The following is a 23,426-nucleotide window of genomic DNA, read 5'->3' on the forward strand; positions in this document are numbered from 1 at the left end:
CTAATACATTTTAGGGCCCCTGTCAGTCACAGGCCCTTTGAACCCCCCAAAGATGAAATGCTTAGATTAAAAAGTCTACTTTTTCAAAGCATAAAAAGTAGACCATCTTTTGTATCAGCTCATATTTAATGATTTGGTATAAGTTCTGGAAAATGAAAAGTATTATTGTGCTGTCTTTAGATTTTACTCCCGTTGGCTAGCTATATCTAACATGTAGTACATTCTTAAAGGAGCAATAAGCAGAATACAATTTGGCATTAAATTCTCAATCAGGCTAGTGACTCTCTGGCAGTCATACATCAACACACTGGAAATGTAAGTAAAAAAGAAAAAGAAAGTCTGCACAGCTATATTACAGCTCACACAGACTAACACTGTTTAATTTGTTTGAACATTTATTGCATTTTAATGTGGGGGGGGGGCATTTTTACTTATTGCTCCTTTAATAATCAAAACAACCACAGTAATAGTGTTTAGCTTATTAGACCGTGATTTTTTTTCTTACGTAAATCTGTGATATTTTATAATATCTCTGGTTTGACTCGTTTCTGTTATCCTGACCAAAAGATGGTCAAATTAATTAACCCTGACTCACTGTTAAATATATATATATATATAGCTGGGAATGGTCAGCAGGCTGATAAGAAAATTGTTGTATTTTATTTTGGGAAATGACTTTGATAAAATCTACAAAGCATGTAAGTTGTTTGTAAAAGATCATATTATATAAAAAAGACATATTTACATGTTTATTGTGTCGCTGTGAAAAGACACCGTTGACGGTAGGAACGGTCGCGTTGTTGTTTCCAGAGGGACAGCGACCCGTCGGCGCACCGGATACCTGCTGTGCGGAGGACGGTAAACAACAAACGCGGCGCCGATTAATCGTTTAATTGATCGATTATCGTCGTTTTGCGGCTCTGCTTCGACTGTCCATCATGTCTGGACAAAACGCTCTCAATATGAAGCAGCCGCCGATCCAGTCCACGGCAGGAGCTGTCCCGATTCGGAATGAGAAGGGTAAGAAACACGCTAGGCTAGAGTTAGCAGCAGGGCTAGCTAGTGCTAGCTGCGTGAAGTCGACTAAATCGTCCCTTTAAGTGTCTTTAAAGTGTTTAAAATAACACTTACAGTAAGACTAGTTCAGTGTTGTGATGTATGAAGCACTGTTTAACCCCTTGTCTGCTGATTTAGCTGATATGAAGCCCCTCAGAGTAGCTGCTAGTTGGGCTTTCCAGGGCTGGGTATGGGCAAGTACCTGGCAGCATCACGATACCGCGGTGACGATTTAATGCATTGCTGTTTCACGATACTGTAAACAAGACGATATATATATATATATTTTTTTTTTTTTTTTAAATCAAATCTTAGACAATGTGCCCAAGTGTCAAAAAACACACCATAATATAAACAAATAAAATATGAGAAAGGAAAGTTAACCCTATTATACATTACAGGGTTGTGGGTTCGATTCCCAGGCTTGAGCAAGGCCCTCTACCCTCTCTGCTCCCCGGGCGCTGGAGTTGGCTGCCCACCGCTCTGGGTGTGTGTGTGTGTGCTCACTGCCCCTAGTTCAGTAGTGTGTGTGTGTGTGTGTGTGAGTGTGTGTTCACTACCACAGATGGGGCAGTGGCGGCTCAGCAGTTAGAGCACCGGGATGTCGATAACAGGGTTGTGGGTTCGATTCCCGGGCTCGGCAAGCTGCCACTGTTGGGCCCTTGAGCAAGGCCCTTTACCCTCTCTGCTCCCCGGGTGCTGGACTTGGCTGCCCACCGTGTGTGTACTCACTGCCCCTAGTTCAGTAGTGTGTGTGTGTGTGTTCACTACCACAGATGGGGCAGTGGTGGCTCAGCGGTTAGAGCGCCGGGATATCGATAACAGGTTATCAACAGGGTTCGATTCCCAGGCTCGGCAAGCTGCCACTGTTGGGCCCTTGAGCAAGGCCCTTTACCCTCTCTGCTCCCCGGGCACTAGTGTGTGTGTGAGTGTGTGTTCACTACCACAGATGGGTTAAATGCGGAGGACCCATTGTGCAGTGACAAATACGTGCACCTTTACCTTTTACATTCAGGACAGTGGGGTCTGAAGACAGATACTTCACCTAGTGGCCAGGGTTGAAACTCAGCGCAAATGGACCACTCTCTGCCACCACTATTCGCCTGAGAAAATTGATTAAATAGGATTAAAAATCCATACTCTGTTTTTGAGAGTTGATACAGTATTGCAGGACGTAATATTGCAGAGTTTTGATATCAATGTTTACTTACACTGTTTTATTGTGCCAATTTAGCTAGGTTTTATATTCCAGTATCATTACCTGCATCTCAGTATCATATACTTTAATGTGTAATAAAAACATGGGAGGTAATTAAATGAAACAGGGGTTGGAACCATGGCATTAATGTGTCATGATACAGGTTTAAAAACATTAACACTACTCAATAAGTCACAGTTATTTATTTATTTCAGACAAATATGGTCAATTGGAGTGGTCAGCTGTGGTGCATTTTAAATCTAAATGATTTCTATTCATTTCACACCCTGCATTGCACCAAATCCAGTTAACTAGGACTCATTATGCTCTCTTTGTAATAATGCATGTAGTTGGTCAGTGTTTTAGAAGCACTTTGGATATCAACACTGCCCTGTATTTCAGATTTTGCTGAATTTATCACAATAAATGTAGTCATATTGCCCAGCATTTCCCATGATGAAAGACATAAAAGTAACGCAAGGTTTTTATGTATTGTCATTGTCATTAAAAAACCTTGAATCTCCAAAATGCCACCTTTACTGGAGATAGATAGACCACCTTAACTTTGGAATTTTTCCTCCACATTCCTGCAGGTGAAATTTCTATGGAAAAGGTGAAGGTGAAGCGCTATGTGTCCGGAAAGCGTCCAGATTATGCTCCGATGGAGTCCTCAGACGAAGAGGAAGAGGATTTCCAGTTTGTTAAGAAAGGCAAGGAGGCTGAACCAGAGATGGAAATGGAAGAGGAGGATGTATCAGATCCTCGTCTTCGACGTCTCCTGAACCGTGTATCTGAAGATGTTGAAGAAAGGTATCTTTCACACATAAGATAATCCTATATAATATTTAATCCTATATCCTATATAATATTTGCTGCTTTCCTCAGTTAGCACCAGTTGGACAGATGGATTATGAAGTGCATGTTTTGTTTTGCCTCCCTAAGACTTGCGCGACACAGACAAATAGCTGAACCAGAGCTGATTGCTGAGAGCAGCGAGGATTCAGATGAGGGAACCTGGCACCCCGAACGGGAGGAAAGCAGTGAAGATGAGGAAGAAGAGGAGGAGGTGGATGATGAGGTGGGCAGTCGAACTGTTTGATTTAAGATCTTGCTTGAAATTTCTTCCTAAAATCTGACACCAGTGTTTCTTGGTTGGAGCTGAGAACATTTACACGCTTTAAAATCATCAATAAATTTGACTTCAGTAACAAATCGGATTTCTCTCATGAACAGTTATAGGTTACAGGTAAAAAAGGTGCATATCCGATGTGTCCTCCTGTATCGAACTGATCAAGCATTGTTACAAATGCCATTTTTGCAGGAAATTGAGAGGCGGCGAGCGATGATGAGACAGCGAGCCCAGGAAAGGAAGAATGAGGAGATGGAGATCATGGAAGTGGAGGAAGAGGGGAAGTCTGGAGAAGAATCCGAGTCGGAGTCCGAGTATGAGGAATACACAGACAGTGAGGATGAAACTGAGCCACGGTTAAAACCTGTCTTTATCCGCAAGTAAGTCTGCAAGGCAATGTCACTTACTTCATAAAATAATTGTTGGGTTTTTTTTAACCTCTTCGACTTGTCACTAACGTGCCGTTCTCCTTCAGGAAGGACAGAGTGACTGTGGCTGAACGAGAAGCAGAGGAACAGAAGCAGAAAGAGCTGGAGATAGAGGCCAAGAAACAGGCAGAGGAGAGACGCCGCTACACACTCAAGATTGTAGAGGAGGAGGCCAAGAAGGAGTTTGAGGAGAACAGACGCACTCTAGCTGCTCTGGATGCGCTGGACACAGACGGGGAAAATGAGGAAGAGGAGTATGAGGCCTGGAAGGTCAGAGAGCTGAAGCGAATCAAGAGGGACAGAGAGTCTCGTGAAGCGTAAGTGCTTGTCCTTTATGTTTATGATGATTGTTGTGAGAGTTGCCTTTCCTCCAGAGTAAGCAGGGTGCCAATCTTGACAACTGTTGGGAAAACTGCTCAAGATGCCCTTGAAATGTTAGTAAGGCTATTAACGTGCTTGTGCTATGCTTGTTGTCATGCATGGAAGTCATGAAAACTCCTTCTCAGTGGGAACCCTTTGGGTATTCATAGATGCAGAACCACCGTCTTGTTCACCACAATGTAATTTGTGTTATTTCTAGAATGGAGAAGGATAAAGCAGAGATTGAGAGATTCCACAGTCTCACAGAAGAGGAGCGCAGAGCTGAACTTCGCAACAGTGGGAAAGTCGTTACCAACAAAGCAACGAAGGGCAAATACAAGTTCCTGCAGAAGTACTACCACAGAGGAGCTTTCTTCATGGTGAGTAAAGCTGAAGAATGATGAGGAATGTTAGCCTTACTGTACTCTTAACCTGAGCATTGCTAAACCTCTTCTGTTTCTTCTCAGGATCAAGAGCAGGACGTGTACAAGAGAGACTTCAGTGCTCCCACCCTCGAGGACCACTTTAACAAAACTATTCTGCCTAAAGTTATGCAGGTTGGTTTGGTTTCTTCTTCACTGTTAGATAAAATTATATTTATTTTAATGTGGATCAGATTTGGTGTTCCATGGTGCCGACTTCCCTACGTCAGGCTGGAGCTTCTGTTGGATATTCTAGCTGCATTTTTAATATTCAGAGTTTATCACAATAATGGTTTAGGAAGTCATATTGCCCAGTTTGAACCTCCAAAATGACAGCTTTACCGGTCAGAGAAAACACATCTTAACTCTTAATGGAAATCAGTGGACAAACACTTAATTCCAAGTTAATTTGGATCATTTCTATTGCTCCATTCATCATGACATTGTTACCAAGCATGTTTTTATTTTTTATAATGAATACTGAAAGGTTGCACTTGCAGCAATTCTAAAGACTGGTTCCAACCTACTGGACATCACAGCATTTTTGGACTGCATATATAACTGGGTGAAGGTGAAGTTACAAGAAGTTCCCCTTCTCTCCACAATAACTTTTTTTTAAATTATATGAATATAAACAGACCCCAGTATAAACGCACGCTTATCGCGCATAGTCAAACCTCATAGATCAGGTTGTTGTTGATCAGTAAAAAAGAGTAGCTTTGATGGAAGCTGGCTGACAGGCGGAGAAAGTGGTGGCATGTACGTTCTGAAAGGCAGCTGTGTGAATTTAGCCAGTCGACGTTTGTGGTGTGTCACCGCTCGTACTGGCCATGATGTTTGAGTTTTTGAGTGGTACACCCTCGCTCGTGGAGAAAGGTCTATCTATCTGCAGAGCCTCAGCCCTGCACCCTTAGCTCCAGATATAGTGTCACGTAAAGATCGAGGGGCTTGTAGGAGAGGTTTTAATTGTAAAGGTGATGATGGCTGAGTGATGTCGAGCTGTTTTTATCATAGCGGAGGATAGAGGGCCTATGGTGCGTCCACAGTAGGTATGAACCAGCCTTGGGAATAGTGAGAGTGTCTTCTGCTCTGTTGTACAAGCCTGGGGATGAGTTTCTTGTTTATAAAGTATTTGTAGACATGGATTTATTGGAAAATGATTGTTAAAAAATGTGTGATCATTTAAGAAATGTGAATAGCTGGTTTCCATTCAGATGAACAGAGTGGCAATTACACACTGAAAATGCACGTATCCCAAACCTAGAAAATTCCTTTAACACCACTGAGCATCTGAACTTGCTCTGGAACCACTACAGTTATCCCTGATTCTTCTGTAACTTTGCTTTTCCATTATTTCAGGTCAAGAACTTTGGTCGTTCAGGACGCACCAAGTACACTCATTTGGTGGACCAGGACACCACCTCCTTCGACTCTGCTTGGGCCCAGGAAAGCGCACAGAACAGCAAATTCTTCAAACAGAGGGCAGGGGGCGTGAGAGACGTGTTTGAACGTCCAACAGTGCAGAAGAGGAAGACATGAACGACTTCCTGATCACTTTCTAAGGTTCGGCTAAAGCTGAACGAGGACTGTTTTTACACCTTGGCCCCCAGCTTGTGTATTTTTGTTTCTTGTGTGTGACTGAAGCTGAAATTCCAGTTCCAGTGAGGCAGTGGATCTTTGTTTATTGCATTTTAGTTTTGTACATTAATGGATTTCTTTACAGAACTGTGTTTCCTTCTGCTCAGAAATTTGTAAAAATCGTACAGCATCGTTATTCTTAATAAATTACTACGAGTACAAATTATGTCCCAATATATTGCTTGGTGTATTTTTTTTTTTTTTTACATACTGTATTCATATAAAAAGAAATAAGTTGCAGGGTTTTTTCCATTACAAAAGCTGAGCAGGAGATGACTGCACTTGAGAACAGGCAAGATTTTATTACAGATGATAAAACACAACGAGGTGTGGAATGGGGTCACGTCACAGAAAAAGAGGCAGTCCGAGATGTCCGTGCTACTGGTCAGAGGTGGGGGATAACAGTTCAGTTGGTCAGTGCAATCAGGGCCTCCACAACGTTGCCCATGTGTTCTCTCAAACTGCGCTCTGCCACGCCTCGAGGTATCTCCATCTCTCCCATCTGTTAAAACAAAAACATGCCTCAGTTTTCAGAGCAGGGTCTGTATTGAGCTTCGTGCACAGGTAGAACTTCCCCTTTATACTTACAATGAGCTCCACGTCCTCTCTTTTAATCGTGACTTTGGCCAATTCTTTTTCTCTGCAGAAAGGAAGCAAAGGCATGATGCTCTTAGACAGGTGTATAAAAAGACTGAAGCCTAAAGAAGACCACCCAATGATTCCTCACCTTTCTTGTTTTGCCTTCTGCTCCCTGGATCTCCTGTCGCCGATCACGGACATAGCCTTGAGAGAGACGGGGGGAACAAAGTGAAAAAGTTTGACTTGAACTGCACAACCATTTAGGCTGGGTGTTTAGCTCAAAAATAGGCCAGTGTTCAGGTGCCAACTGTGCTTCTCTCTTTTTTTTTTGAGTTTTTAAATGTTTAAAAATGTGGACAATTATCAATATCAGACTAATGATCCTTCTATTATACTAACAGAACGGCATGGATCATAAAAGCATAATTTTAAAGTTTATAAATTGAGTTTTCACTTTAAGATAAATATGGAACTATTGTCTTGCTGAGAAGTTCTGTCTGATCTGACTTGTTCCCAAAACTTCACTCATACATAAACATTTATAAAATGCAGAGACTGTCACTGCATCTACCTGTGCTACAGACTAAACTAGGGGTGTGCAATATGACAATTTTTTTATCTTATTGTGGGAAGTTTAGTTATCGTGGTTCACAATATTTTCAATCTTTTCTAAGCATATCAAGAATCTCCTCAGTCAGTCCTATCATTTACAGTACAGTATTTGGACAGCATTTTTACAAATGTTTATGCTAACTTTTATGTCTACATGACAAAATATTGCAACACATTGTACAATAAAAACCTAATATAAAAAACACATTTATATAACACTGCTCTACTAATAACATTTAGCTACATTTGATGGGTTTCGGAAAAGCATTCAGTTGTTGTGAATAGCTAAGCGAGTAAGAGAGCCACAAAATGTGATATTTCTTTATTTTTATAATTAATTTACGTTTATTTCCAACTTTTACTGTTGCAAAATAACTCAAAGCAAAAGTTTCGGCACCCTGCAAGGACTGTACATGGTTTTTATAGAAGAATAAAGAATCCTTCAGTTCTTGTTTGGGGGATTTTCACTTATTCTTCCCAGCAAAAGGCTTCTAAGTTTTGTGATCTTCCTCAGTCATCTTGCTGCACTGCTCTGTTGAGCTCTATCCACAGATATGTTACATTACTGTCATTTACTCTGAAGGCCGTTAGCGGACTCTCTTCTCCAGAGCGACTTCACAACAAAAGGGCTTCTCTGTTAACTCAGAAAATACCCTCAGCTAGTTTGTAGAGAGATGCGAAGATCCAAAAGATCCCTCTAAGCTTAGATACGACTAAATACAGACGTCAGTCTGGAGACCACAGTCCTCAACACTACACTTTGGCCAAGTACTCTCGGAAGAGGAGGGTCCTCGGCCTGCGTTTGAAGTTCGGACACCCAGGGGAAGCTCGTTCCACCACTTCGGTGCAGGACAGAGAAAAGCCTGGATGCTCGTCTTACGTGGATTTTAAGGGATGGCGGGTCGAGCTGAGCCGTACTTGAAGCTGGAAGGGCTCTTGGTACTGCTTGACTATTGACCATCCCCATCACGTACGGAGGGGCTGGCTGGTCCGTTCTTGGCTTTGTAGACCAGCACCAGGGTTTTGAATCTGATGTGGGCAGCAGCTACAGGAAGCCGGTGAAGAGCGAACGCTCAGCAGAGGGGTTCGCTCTTGCGGTACTCCATTAGGAATTGAGGGTCACTACTCTGCTGTAGAAGCCACCCTCTTTATCGTCGTGTTCAGGTCCTGAATTTACTGATGTTTCACTGAATCCATTCCACCAACGTTGACCGTCACTGGCTGCTGCTAAACAGTTGGAGAGGGCTTCTTTTCATGAAATTCAGCCACCTTTTTCCCGGTTCTCACTGCGATCAGGCCACAAAATGCGTTATGCGTTATGTTGAAGTTCATTTGATAACGGCTGATGTTGGAGTTTGTAACAGCAGAACGTCCAAATTCAGAGGCTTTAAAATTTGCATTATCTGATCTGCACTAAGGGTGACCGCACATGCACGGTCCCAACAGATTAACTAAAGTCTGAGATCTTGGTAAAAGGTATTTGACTGCACAAATATTCATGGATGCCTCTTGCATGGTTATATTTTCTCTATATATATATAATAAAAAGAGCCAAAAATACACTAATCTTATTTGACTAATCTTTAACTTCATAATTTTTGGAGATCAGTGCATCTACTATTCAGTTAATTTATTAAGTAACAGAAACTATGACCAGGGGTGCTCAAATATCACTTATTTGGGTGTTATTAGCTGTTAACTGTATTTCTGGGCCACGACCTGAGCCACTGAAGAGCCGGTCCCCCACCATACCATGCTACCACACTAGCCGGACCCTTAAACTTGCATCACACCCCCCAGCAGATCAACCTATCGAGTTTAAATAATGTCTGCTATCCCCTCACACGTATTCAGCTATTAAATACCCCCCAGTTCTGAGCAGTAACCCAAAACAGACCCTTTACCGGCAGCACATGGTTAGCTAACTAGCTAACACGGCTAGCGAGACTGAACGGAGAGCAGGCCGGACTCACCGTTTCCAGGTCCGAACTCGAGATTTCCTTCTCCTCCGCATAATCAGTAACCCTTTCTAAATCGGCCGCCCCGCTGTCGTGTTTGCGTGTTTTCTCTGTCGGCTTGCCAGTGCAGTTTTCCTCGGCCTCCAGGTCCAAATCCACATCCCCCTCAGCCGCCATGTTTGCGTCGATACGCATCCGGAACGAAAGTAATAGCGCTAAAAGCAGCCGAGAGGAAATTAAAGTAACACAGAGGCTGCGTCCCGAACCGCACGTAGTCACCCTAAATAGTGTGTGAACGGTACATCGCCATTAAAGCTGTATTTATGGAGTAGTGTGGTGTGCAGTGTAGAAGTGTAAGGTTTGGGATACAGCCTAACTCGGTTGTGGTTTGAAAAAACGCTAAGGCTGAATCTCAAATGGATACCCAACTCGCTCCCTATATAGGGAGCATCTCAGTTTGGTCAATTAGGAAATGAGCTGCAGCTGAAAATAATTAAACTGCCCCTGTTTTTTTTGTTTTTTTTACTGTTTATGCACATATAGCCCTTGTATTATTGGAGTTAAATGTATTACTTCTATTTTATTAAGGTGTTTTTATTAGTAATTATAAATTAAATTATGAACCAAATTATTCAGAACAATTCATAATTCTAAATGTATAAAATATTGCTCACTGTGACATATTGCTCACCTACAAGGCTTTCCACAATGTAACTGTTCTTAAGGAATGGCTTCATAATCAAAGTATTCTGGATGATATTCAAACTTATCACATATCAGCACTCAGGAGTGGATAGGCAAAGGAGTGTAATTTGACTGTAATATAGTCACCTGGAGTCATCTGGAGTGTGCATAACTGATCAATCTTTACAGTTAAACAGCATGGCTAGGCAGTTCTCAACTGTAGTCATAACCTTCACTCATAGAAATAAAATTCTTCCAACGGTCCTTTGAGCGATGCCGCAGTAGAGAGCACACATGGACGACCTGATCTTAAATTTGAGGCCTTGCATTGTCCAGCTTCCGTATCCGTCCTCCTCCGCTTCTATTCACATTTGCATATGTGGTACGGCACCCACTTACTCCATATCCCTCCCTTTGGGCTCTGCAGGACGTCTGATGTAGATGTTCCCACCTCTGGAGACTCTGGAATCCTGCTTACCCATTTGCCTGTATTTTTTGTCATTATCATAACACTGAGATTTCCTTATTTCCTGTCTATAAATGATTTAAAGAAGTTTTGACAACATTATCAACTTATTTTGTTTGTTGTCTTACATTAATGGTATACAGAGAGGAGGTGCAGCAGCTGACAGACTGGTGTACAGTCAACAACCTTCACTGGAATGTAGAGAAGACCAAGGAAATGGTTGTTGACTTCAGGAAATCAAGACCGGACCACTCTCCGCTTAACATCAACGGCTCCTCTGTGGAGATCGTTAAGAGCACCAAGTTCCTTGGTGTCCACCTAGCGGAGAACCTCACCTGGTCCCTGAACACCAGCTCTACAGCCAAGAAAGCCCAACAGCGTCTCTACTTCCTCCGGAAGCTGAGAAAGGCCCGTCTCCCTCCACCCATCCTCACCCTCTTCTATAGGGGAACCATAGAGAGCATCCTAAGCAGCTGCATCACTGCCTGGTTTGGGACCTGCACAGCCTCTGACCGCAAGTCCCTCCAACTCATTGTGAGGACAGCTGAGAAGATCATCGGAGTCTCTCTCCCCTCCGTCATGGACATTTACACCACCCGCTGCATCCGCAAAGCAACCAGCATTGTGGATGACTCCACCCACCCTTCACACAGTCTGTTCTCCCTCCTGCCATCAGGAAGAAGGCACCGCAGCATCCGGCCCAACACGACCAGACTCTGCAACAGCTTCTTCCCCCAAGCCATCAGACTCCTCAACACAACTCAACTCCTGAACTGATATCTTACACTCTCCCTCTCTCTCTCTCTCTCTCTCTCTCCCTCTCTCTCTCTTTCCAACCATTTATCCCAGATAACATGGGAAGCATTTTTTGCACAAGCATTTGCACTGACAACTTTACTACCTCACTGGACTCTATTTATCGCACATTGCACAATTTGCACACTACCGTCATTATTTATTATCCTCTGTCTGTACTGTGTTGTGTTGTCTGTCCGCACTTGTTTGTTTGTGTTGCACTTGTGTCTTGTATGCACTGTCTATGTTGCACCATGGTCCTGGAGGAACGTTGTTTCGTTTCACTGTGTACTCTGTATGTAGTTGAAATGACAATAAACCCACTTGACTTGACTTGACTTGACTTGGTACTATTATTTTTTTTGTTTGTTTAATGCATACAGTAACTTTGGGTATATTGGAAGGTGCTTTATTGGCTTATACTTAAATGTTGTTCTTATAGAATCTGTTGCATTAATGAGAAGAGTAAGGAACGTGTGCTTCTTCTGCTACAACATTCATATCAATGAAATTCATTAAATTCATATGCAATCCCAAAGGCCTAATCATAATACAAGAAATGACAGACCAGCATGTTTTTGGACTGGTTTGCCTCTCTACACCCAACACCCAGTAGCCTGTCTTGGTTTTAAGGGGATGAAACTGTTGCTATTTGTAGGTTCATGAAAGTCATCAGTAAAAATCATATCTCACGTATAGAGAATGTGTTTGTCTGCATTGTGTTTTCATTTCATAATAGCTACACACAGACAGGAGTCCTGACTGTACTGTTATGGCTTTGGATAATGTTTAGCTGAAAGCTACAATGCCACATTGTGCAGCTATTTATTAACACAAATACAAGCTTATTCTTCCTGTAAACATCAGACAAAATTGTTATCCTGAATTTCTCTCTTTAGGTATCATGGATTGAGTTTGAGAAAGAGTCACATCCCATAATCATTTAGTTTTCCTTCAGTTGCCAGTATATAGTCAAGTCAAGTCAAGTCAGATTTATTTGTATAGCTTTTTACTGTTGTCGTCACAGAGCAGCTTTACATAATTAGTGATTAATAAAAGACAGAGACAAAGAAGAAAGAAGAAACAACGTAAGAAGACATGTTGGATCAAAGACCCCCAGTGAGCCGCCAACGGCGACAGTGGCAAGGAAAAACTCCCTCAGAGCTGGAGGAAGAAACCTTAGGAGGAACCAAGACTCACAAGGGGGACCCATCCTCCTCTGGTCAGAACTATTTAAACATTAATGATAAAAATGACCAAACCAGGTATAACAGATAGTTAATAATGCTTTTAACATGGTCATTAAACAGGTAGCAGTTGTAGGCGGGTGTGCCGCTGGTCTGGTATGGGTGGTGGTGGGTGGGGGAGGTAGAGAGGACGCAGGTAGAGGGGACCACAGTGGGCAATGTTCCACCTCAGTTACCACCTCATATACACCTCAGTTGTTCAGTCCACTTAGGTCTCTGATGCTGTGTTTGTTGTGTTACAAAAGGAGGACGCAGAGGCTCAGGTTAGGAATATGCATGGTTTAATTTATAACTGTAAGAGACACATCAACATGTTAACCTTTCAGCAAAAAGTTATGTACATTTGTTGATGGAAATTACAAACATTTCTTTTAAAGAGCAGGAAATGCAAAGCGCTCACACTGACAGGTCTTTCAACGTACATTAGGTTGAGGTGAGGATGATGCCTTTATTTGTGAATAAATGTGATTACAAATGCATTTCAATTGATAAAGCTATTTTTCAAAGACCCTTAATCTTTACCGCCAGAAACAGGCATCCATGTTTTCTAAACAGTTGAAACAGGCGTTAGTTCGTTGACCTTGGGCTTCCCATGACGTACATCTGAAGACAGGAAAAAACACCCCAATGGCATTTAAATGGTGTTCTAGAAGTTCACGGCTCTCTTGATCATTATTATAAATATTATAAAACACAAAAGCCTTCCACTGTCTATTTATGTTTTCAAAAAGATGTGTTCTTGCGAACATATTTATGATGTACTCTGCACACTGCTGCAAACAGGGGGAATATGTGGTGAAAAAAAGCACACAGTGATTTGGTGTGGCAGCAGTCCTTTGTTGGATCTCATTTAGAACCAACTGTTCAGCATGGTCACCATGTGGCCTAGCTGCAACGATATCAGTTGTGGTTCTGAGACCACGGTTGTTACGGAAAAAGTTTCTGATATCATTCAGTTGTAGTTGAAGTGCCTCTCTAAAAGTGTTGACATTATTACAGGCTTGTTGGGTTGTGGTGATGAGGAACGCATATTCGCCACTTAGGGAAATCCTAGACACAAAAATAGAAGCACACTGTATTTAATTGGTTTATATGTCACTTAGATGGTCTTGTTTAATAATTTTTAAAATATGAATTCTGGTAACAGCTGAAAGGAATAAGCTTACGTGTTCATTGAAAAACGAATGATTTCCGCCAGAACACCTGGATCAATGGCATCAGCTCTGACGGTGAGCAGGAAGACGAGGAGCAGGGTTTTTATTCCAGCACAGGCCTGAAACACAGTGAAAGAAAAGCAGACCCATCATTGCTTTATGAAACTGAAGATTCCAGCATTAGTCATACAGTTAACCCCATTATCCTCACAGTGATTACGCAGAAACACAGAATCTCCAACTCTGGACCTGGAATCTTACCATAGCTGAGGAAGCAGTGGGTGGTGATGGTGCTGAGCGGCTCTCCAGCTGAAGACAGTGGTAAACTTGTCAGTCACTAGCTTTATAAAGAGCACTAACCTCAGACAAGCCTACAAACCCATCACATTACTGCCCCTGCTCAGTAACACTGTAAGCGTGAGACCACTGTGGATAAGCAAATGAGCTGATTCAGATAAAGAGACAGTTTATACACAGGGGTGTGACACATGCAGAGGCTATATGTCACGTAAGTCCTTCCCAAATGTACACAGACATACCAAGCACCCTCAAGGCCTCTTGCCCTATAGATCTGTAATGTCTCCCTCTGCTGGTCTCAGTGGGGAGCTCACGCCCAGGTCATGTGCTCCAATGTGCCAGGGCTAAGCTCAGTGGTGGCTCAGCGGTCAGAATGCCAGGCTATTGATAAGAGGGTTGTGGGTTCAATTCCCGGGCTCGGCAAGCTGCCACTGGTGGGCCCTTGATGCCTTTACACTCTCTGCTCCCCAGGCGCTGGAGTTGGCTGCCCGCCGCTCTGGGTGTGTGTGTGAAATGACAATAAAACCCACTTGACTTGACTTGACTTGATATTGCTCACCTACAAGGCTTTCCACAATGTAACTGTTCTTAAGGAATGGCTTCATAATCAAAGTATTCTGGATGATATTCAAACTTATCACATATCAGCACTCAGGAGTGGATAGGCAAAGGAGTGTAATTTGACTGTAATATAGTCACCTGGAGTCACCTGGAGTGTGCATAACTGATCAGTCTTTACAGTTAAACAGCATGGCTAGGCAGTTCTCAACTGTAGTCATAACCTTCACTCATAGAAATAAAATTCTTCCAACGGTCCTTTGAGCGATGCCGCAGTAGAGAGCACACATGGACGACCTGATCTTAAATTTGAGGCCTTGCATTGTCCAGCTTCCGTATCCGTCCTCCTCCACTTCTATTCACATTTGCATATGTGGTACGGCACCCACTTACTCCATATCCCTCCCTTTGGGCTCTGCAGGACGTCTGATGTAGATGTTCCCACCTCTGGAGACTCTGGAATCCTGCTTACCCATTTGCCTGTATTTTTTGTCATTATCGTAACACTGAGATTTCCTTATTTCTTACATTTCTTACATTAATGGTACTATTATTTTTTTTGTTTGTTTAATGCATACAGTAACTTTGGGTATATTGGAAGGTGCTTTATTGGCTTATACTTAAATGTTGTTCTTATAGAATCTGTTGCATTAATGAGAAGAGTAAGGGACGTGTGCTTCTTCTGCTACAACATTCATATCAATGAAATTCATTAAATTCATTTGCAATCCCAAAGGCCTAATCATAATACAAGAAATGACAGACCAGCATGTTTTTGGACTGGTTTGCCTCTCTACACCCAACACCCAGTAGCCTGTCTTGGTTTTAAGGGGATGAAACTGTTGCTATTTGTAGGTTCATGAAAGTCATCAGTAAAAATCATATCTCACGTATAGAGAATGTGTTTGTCTGCATTGTGTTTTCATTTCATAATAGTTACACACAGACAGGAGTCCTGACTGTACTGTTATGGCTTTGGATAATGTTTAGCTGAAAGCTACAATGCCACAATGTGCAGCTATTTATTACCACAAATACAAGCTTATTCTTCCTGTAAACATCAGACAAAATTGTTATCCTGAATTTCTCTCTTTAGGTATCATGGATTGAGTTTGAGAAAGAGTCACATCCCATAATCATTTAGTTTTCCTTCAGTTGCCAGTATATAGTCAAGTCAAGTCAAGTCAGATTTATTTGTATAGCTTTTTACTGTTGTCGTCACAAAGCAGCTTTACATAATTAGTGATTAATAAAAGACAGAGACAAAGAAGAAAGAAGAAATAACGTAAGACATGATGGATCAAAGACCCCCAGTGAGCCGCCAACGGCGACAGTGGCAAGGAAAAACTCCCTCAGAGCTGGAGGAAGAAACCTTAGGAGGAACCAAGACTCACAAGGGGGACCCGACCCATCCTCCTCTGGTCAGAACTATTTAAACATTAATGATAAAAATGACCAAACCAGGTATAACAGATAGTTAATAATGCTTTTAACATGGTCATTAAACAGGTAGCAGTTGTAGGCGGGTGTGCCGCTGGTCTGGTATGGGTCGTGGTGGGTGGGGGAGGTAGAGGGGACGCAGGTAGAGGGGACCACAGTGGGTAATGTTCCACCTCAGTTACCACCTCATATACACCTCAGTTGTTCAGTCCACTTAGGTCTCTGATGCTGTGTTTGTTGTGTTACAAAAGGAGGACGCAGAGGCTCAGGTTAGGAATATGCATGGTTTAATTTATAACTGTAAGAGACACATCAACATGTTAACCTTTCAGCAAAAAGTTATGTACATTTGTTGATGGAAATTACAAACATTTCTTTTAAAGAGCAGGAAATGCAAAGCGCTCACACTGACAGGTCTTTAAACGTACATTAGGTTGAGGTGAGGATGATGCCTTTATTTGTGAATAAATGTGATTACAAATGCATTTCAATTGATAAAGCTGTTTTTCAAAGACCCTTAATCTTTACCGCCAGAAACAGGCATCCATGTTTTCTAAACAGTTGAAACAGGCGTTAGTTCGTTGACCTTGGGCTTCCCATGACGTACATCTGAAGACAGGAAAAAACACCCCAATGGCATTTAAATGGTGTTCTAGAAGTTCACGGCTCTCTTGATCATTATTATAAATATTATAAAACACAAAAGCCTTCCACTGTCTATTTATGTTTTCAAAAAGATGTGTTCTTGCGAACATATTTATGATGTACTCTGCACACTGCTGCAAACAGGGGGAATATGTGGTGAAAAAAAGCACACAGTGATTTGGTGTGGCAGCAGTCCTTTGTTGGATCTCATTTAGAACCAACTGTTCAGCATGGTCACCATGTGGCCTAGCTGCAACGATATCAGTTGTGGTTCTGAGACCACGGTTGTTACGGAAAAAGTTGCTGATATCATTCAGTTGTGGTTGAAGTGCCTCTCTAAAAGTGTTGACATTATTACAGGCTTGTTGGGTTGTGGTGATGAGGAACGCATATTCGCCACTTAGGGAAATCCTAGACACAAAAATAGAAGCACACTGTATTTAATTGGTTTATATGTCACTTAGATGGTCTTGTTTAATAATTTTTAAAATATGAATTCTGGTAACAGCTGAAAGGAATAAGCTTACGTGTTCATTGAAAAACGAATGATTTCCGCCAGAACACCTGGATCAATGGCATCAGCTCTGACGGTGAGCAGGAAGACGAGGAGCAGGGTTTTTATTCCAGCACAGGCCTGAAACACAGTGAAAGAAAAGCAGACCCATCATTGCTTTATGAAACTGAAGATTCCAGCATTAGTCATACAGTTAACCCAATTATCCTCACAGTGATTATGCAGAAACACAGAATCTCCAACTCTGGACCTGGAATCTTACCATAGCTGAGGAAGCAGTGGGTGGTGATGGTGCTGAGCGGCTCTCCAGCTGAAGACAGTGGTAAACTTGTCAGTCACTAGCTTTATAAAGAGCACTAACCTCAGACAAGCCTACAAACCCATCACATTACTGCCCCTGCTCAGTAACACTGTAAGCGTGAGACCACTGTGGATAAGCAAATGAGCTGATTCAGATAAAGAGACAGTTTATACACAGGGGTGTGACACATGCAGAGGCTATATGTCACGTAAGTCCTTCCCAAATGTACACAGACATACCAAGCACCCTCAAGGCCTCTTGCCCTATAGATCTGTAATGTCTCCCTCTGCTGGTCTCAGTGGGGAGCTCACGCCCAGGTCATGTGCTCCAATGTGCCAGGGCTAAGCTCAGTGGTGGCTCAGCGGTCAGAATGCCAGGCTATTGATAAGAGGGTTGTGGGTTCAATTCCCGGGCTCGGCAAGCTGCCACTGGTGGGCCCTTGATGCCTTTACACTCTCTGCTCCCCAGGCGCTGGAGTTGGCTGCCCGCCGCTCTGGGTGTGTGTGTGAAATGACAATAAAACCCACTTGACTTGACTTGACTTGATATTGCTCACCTACAAGGCTTTCCACAATGTAACTGTTCTTAAGGAATGGCTTCATAATCAAAGTATTCTGGATGATATTCAAACTTATCACATATCAGCACTCAGGAGTGGATAGGCAAAGGAGTGTAATTTGACTGTAATATAGTCACCTGGAGTCACCTGGAGTGTGCATAACTGATCAATCTTTACAGTTAAACAGCATGGCTAGGCAGTTCTCAACTGTAGTCATAACCTTCACTCATAGAAATAAAATTCTTCCAACGGTCCTTTGAGCGATGCCGCAGTAGAGAGCACACATGGACGACCTGATCTTAAATTTGAGGCCTTGCATTGTCCAGCTTCCGTATCCGTCCTCCTCCACTTCTATTCACATTTGCATATGTGGTACGGCACCCACTTACTCCATATCCCTCCCTTTGGGCTCTGCAGGACGTCTGATGTAGATGTTCCCACCTCTGGAGACTCTGGAATCCTGCTTACCCATTTGCCTGTATTTTTTGTCATTATCGTAACACTGAGATTTCCTTATTTCTTACATTTCTTACATTAATGGTACTATTATTTTTTTTTGTTTGTTTAATGCATACAGTAACTTTGGGTATATTGGAAGGTGCTTTATTGGCTTATACTTAAATGTTGTTCTTATAGAATCTGTTGCATTAATGAGAAGAGTAAGGGACGTGTGCTTCTTCTGCTACAACATTCATATCAATGAAATTCATTAAATTCATATGCAATCCCAAAGGCCTAATCATAATACAAGAAATGACAGACCAGCATGTTTTTGGACTGGTTTGCCTCTCTACACCCAACACCCAGTAGCCTGTCTTGGTTTTAAGGGGATGAAACTGTTGCTATTTGTAGGTTCATGAAAGTCATCAGTAAAAATCATATCTCACGTATAGAGAATGTGTTTGTCTGCATTGTGTTTTCATTTCATAATAGTTACACACAGACAGGAGTCCTGACTGTACTGTTATGGCTTTGGATAATGTTTAGCTGAAAGCTACAATGCCACATTGTGCAGCTATTTATTAACACAAATACAAGCTTATTCTTCCTGTAAACATCAGACAAAATTGTTATCCTGAATTTCTCTCTTTAGGTATCATGGATTGAGTTTGAGAAAGAGTCACATCCCATAATCATTTAGTTTTCCTTCAGTTGCCAGTATATAGTCAAGTCAAGTCAAGTCAGATTTATTTGTATAGCTTTTTACTGTTGTCGTCACAAAGCAGCTTTACATAATTAGTGATTAATAAAAGACAGAGACAAAGAAGAAAGAAGAAATAACGTAAGAAGACATGATGGATCAAAGACCCCCAGTGAGCCGCCAACGGCGACAGTGGCAAGGAAAAACTCCCTCAGAGCTGGAGGAAGAAACCTTAGGAGGAACCAAGACTCACAAGGGGGACCCGACCCATCCTCCTCTGGTCAGAACTATTTAAACATTAATGATAAAAATGACCAAACCAGGTATAACAGATAGTTAATAATACTTTTAACATGGTCATTAAACAGGTAGCAGTTGTAGGCGGGTGTGCCGCTGGTCTGGTATGGGTGGTGATGGGTGGGGGAGGTAGAGGGGACGCAGGTAGAGGGGACCACAGTGGGCAATGTTCCACCTCAGTTACCACCTCATATACACCTCAGTTGTTCAGTCCACTTAGGTCTCTGATGCTGTGTTTGTTGTGTTACAAAAGGAGGACGCAGAGGCTCAGGTTAGGAATATGCATGGTTTAATTTATAACTGTAAGAGACACATCAACATGTTAACCTTTCAGCAAAAAGTTATGTACATTTGTTGATGGAAATTACAAACATTTCTTTTAAAGAGCAGGAAATGCAAAGTGCTCACACTGACAGGTCTTTAAACGTACATTAGGTTGAGGTGAGGATGATGCCTTTATTTGTGAATAAATGTGATTACAAATGCATTTCAATTGATAAAGCTGTTTTTCAAAGACCCTTAATCTTTACCGCCAGAAACAGGCATCCATGTTTTCTAAACAGTTGAAACAGGCGTTAGTTCGTTGACCTTGGGCTTCCCATGACGTACATCTGAAGACAGGAAAAAACACCCCAATGGCATTTAAATTGTGTTCTAGAAGTTCACGCCTCCCTTGATCATTATTATAAATATTATAAAACACAAAAGCCTTCCACTGTCTATTTATGTTTTCAAAAAGATGTGTTCTTGCGAACATATTTATGATGTACTCTGCACACTGTTGCAAACAGGGGGAATATGTGGTGAAAAAAAGCACACAGTGATTTGGTGTGGCAGCAGTCCTTTGTTGGATCTCATTTAGAACCAACTGTTCAGCATGGTCACCATGTGGCCTAGCTGCAACGATATCAGTTGTGGTTCTGAGACCACGGTTGTTACTGAAAAAGTTGCTGATATCATTCAGTTGTGGTTGAAGTGCCTCTCTAAAAGTGTTGACATTATTACAGGCTTGTTGGGTTGTGGTGATGAGGAACGCATATTCGCCACTTAGGGAAATCCTAGACACAAAAATAGAAGCACACTGTATTTAATTGGTTTATATGTCACTTAGATGGTCTTGTTTAATAATTTTTAAAATATGAATTCTGGTAACAGCTGAAAGGAATAAGCTTACGTGTTCATTGAAAAACGAATGATTTCCGCCAGAACACCTGGATCAATGGCATCAGCTCTGACGGTGAGCAGGAAGACGAGGAGCAGGGTTTTTATTCCAGCACAGGCCTGAAACACAGTGAAAGAAAAGCAGACCCATCATTGCTTTATGAAACTGAAGATTCCAGCATTAGTCATACAGTTAACCCCATTATCCTCACAGTGATTATGCAGAAACACAGAATCTCCAACTCTGGACCTGGAATCTTACCATAGCTGAGGAAGCAGTGGGTGGTGATGGTGCTGAGCGGCTCTCCAGCTGAAGACAGTGGTAAACTTGTCAGTCACTAGCTTTATAAAGAGCACTAACCTCAGACCTCAGGCAAGCCTACAAACCCATCACATTACTGCCCCTGCTCAGTAACACTGTAAGCGTGAGACCACTGTGGATAAGCAAATGAGCTGATTCAGATAAAGAGACAGTTTATACACAGGGGTGTGACACATGCAGAGGCTATATGTCACGTAAGTCCTTCCCAAATGTACACAGACATACCAAGCACCCTCAAGGCCTCTTGCCCTATAGATCTGTAATGTCTCCCTCTGCTGGTCTCAGTGGGGAGCTCACGCCCAGGTCATGTGCTCCAATGTGCCAGGGCTAAGCTCAGTGGTGGCTCAGCGGTTAGAACGCCAGGCTATTGATAAGAGGGTTGTGGGTTCAATTCCCGGGCTCGGCAAGCTGCCACTGGTGGGCCCTTGATGCCTTTACACTCTCTGCTCCCCAGGCGCTGGAGTTGGCTGCCTGCCGCTCTGTGTGTGTGTACTCACTGCTCCTAGTTCACTAGTGTGTGTGTGTGTTCACTACCACAGATGGGTTAAATGCAGAGGACACATTTCGCTGTACAGTGACAATACATGCACCTTTACAGTAATGTAAACATTTCAGATATATTTTTTTATATTAAACCTGTACATTTGAATTGCTTTAACCTCCTGAGATCTGGACTTTTGCTCTGTGTGAATTTTTAATTTATCATATTTGGGACTAGTAGGACTTAACAAACAGCAAAAATAAAATAAACAAATAAAATATAATAAAATAAAGAAACAATTGGCTAACAAAGTACAAAGTAAGTTTATTTCAATCTGTAAACATGAGGATATAAAAACAAAAGCACTTGCAAATAATGTAAACTGTTTATTTCCAGCCCTAAACATGGCTTTACAATAGTGCACATATTATTATTGCAAAGTTATGAGTAATAGCTGACAAATACAGTGGGGAGAACAAGTATTTGATACACTGCTGATTTTTCAGGTTTTCCCACTTGCAAAGCATGTAGAAGACTGTAATTTTTATCATAGGTACTCTTCAACTGTGAGTGATGGAATCTAAAACAAAAATCCAGAAAAATACATTGTATGATTTTAAAATAATTAATTTCCATTTTATTGTGGGAAATAAGTATTTGATCATCTATCAACCAGTAAGAATTTTGGCTCTCACAGACATGTTACTTCTTCTTTAAGAAGCCCTCCTGTTCTCCACTCATTACCTGTATTAACTGCACCTGTTTGAACTCGTTACCTGTATAAAAGACACCTGTCGACACACTCAATCAGTCAGACTCCAGCATCTCCACAATGCCCAAGACCAGAGAGCTTTGTAAGGACATCAGGGATAAAATTGTAGACCTGCACAAGGCTGGGATGGGCTACAGGACAATAGGCAAGCAGCTTGGTGAGAAGGCAACAACTGTTGGTGCAATTATTAGAAAATGGAAGAAATGCAAAATAACGGATAATCTCCCTCGGTCTGGGGCGCCATGCAAGATCTCACCTCGTGGAGCATCAATGATCTTGAGGAAGGTGAGGAATGAGCCCAGAATTACACGGCAGGACCTGGTCAATGACCTGAATAGAGCTGGGACCACAGTCTCAAAGAAAACAATCAGTAACACTCTACGCCGTCAAGGATTAAAATCCTGCAGTGCACGCAAGGTGCCCTTCCTCAAGCCAACGCATGTCAAAGCCCGTCTGAAGTTTGCAAATGACCATCTGAATGATCCAGAGGAGGAATGGGAGAAGGTCATGTGGTCTGATGAGACAAAAATAGAACTTTTTGGTTTAAACTCCACTCGTCATGTTTGGAGGAAGAAGAATGATGAGTACAACCCCAAGAACACCATCCCAACCGTGAAGCATGGCGGTGGAAACATCATTCTTTGGGGATGCTTTTCTGCAAAGGGGACAGGACGACTGCACCGTATTGTGGGAAGGATGGATGGGGCCATGTATCGTGAGATTTTGGCCAACAACCTCCTTCCCTCAGTAAGAGCACTGAAGATGGGTCGTGGCTGGGTCTTCCAGCATGATAACGACCCAAAACACACAGCCAGGGCAACTGGCTTAGAACCGTGTTTAGAACCGCTGCTGTGAGAGAGGATGGTTCTGTTGATCTAGAGGACTATGCTTCTGGGGTAACTAGCTACATCAGCAGCTGCATTGAAAACATTGTCCCTTCAAAGCGCTGCATAAAGTACCCCAACCAAAAACCATGGATAAATGGTGAAGTTCGGTCCATGCTACGTGCTCGCCAGACTGCATTTCTCTCTGGCAACGCTGATGACTACAAAAGGTCTAGATACGACCTGCGTAGATCTATCAGAGAAGCCAAGAGACAGTACAGGCTGAAGCTGGAGGGCTACTACACCACAGCAGACTCCCGGAGCATGTGGCGGGGACTGCAACACATCACTAATCATCAACAAACAAGCGGGGCGCTCACAACCAGCC

At 42.3% G+C, this 23,426-nt stretch overlaps 2 protein-coding genes across 2 annotated transcripts; one reads left to right on the forward strand and one right to left on the reverse strand.

Annotated features, from left to right (window-relative positions):
• The first annotated feature begins 817 nt into the window (after nucleotides 1-817).
• On the forward strand, nucleotides 818-6,405 carry mfap1 (microfibril associated protein 1). The gene is made up of 8 exons (XM_072671643.1): nucleotides 818-1,020; nucleotides 2,848-3,064; nucleotides 3,197-3,332; nucleotides 3,576-3,763; nucleotides 3,859-4,128; nucleotides 4,392-4,551; nucleotides 4,639-4,728; nucleotides 5,953-6,405. The coding sequence occupies exons 1-8, from the start codon at nucleotides 939-941 to the stop codon at nucleotides 6,130-6,132; spliced, it is 1,323 nt and encodes a 440-aa protein (XP_072527744.1). The 5' UTR covers nucleotides 818-938; the 3' UTR covers nucleotides 6,133-6,405.
• A 103-nt stretch (nucleotides 6,406-6,508) lies between these two features.
• hypk (huntingtin interacting protein K) lies at nucleotides 6,509-9,575 on the reverse strand. The gene is made up of 4 exons (XM_072671644.1): nucleotides 9,396-9,575; nucleotides 6,959-7,014; nucleotides 6,820-6,871; nucleotides 6,509-6,733 (listed from the first exon to the last, which is right to left on the reverse strand). Exons 1-4 carry the CDS (start codon nucleotides 9,573-9,575, stop codon nucleotides 6,638-6,640), a joined length of 384 nt encoding a protein of 127 aa, XP_072527745.1. The 3' UTR covers nucleotides 6,509-6,637.
• Between the last annotated feature and the right edge of the window lie 13,851 nt (nucleotides 9,576-23,426).

The sequence above is a fragment of the Salminus brasiliensis genome, chromosome 25 (assembly GCF_030463535.1).
Source record: "Salminus brasiliensis chromosome 25, fSalBra1.hap2, whole genome shotgun sequence".
NCBI classification, from domain to species: Eukaryota; Metazoa; Chordata; class Actinopteri; order Characiformes; family Bryconidae; genus Salminus; species Salminus brasiliensis.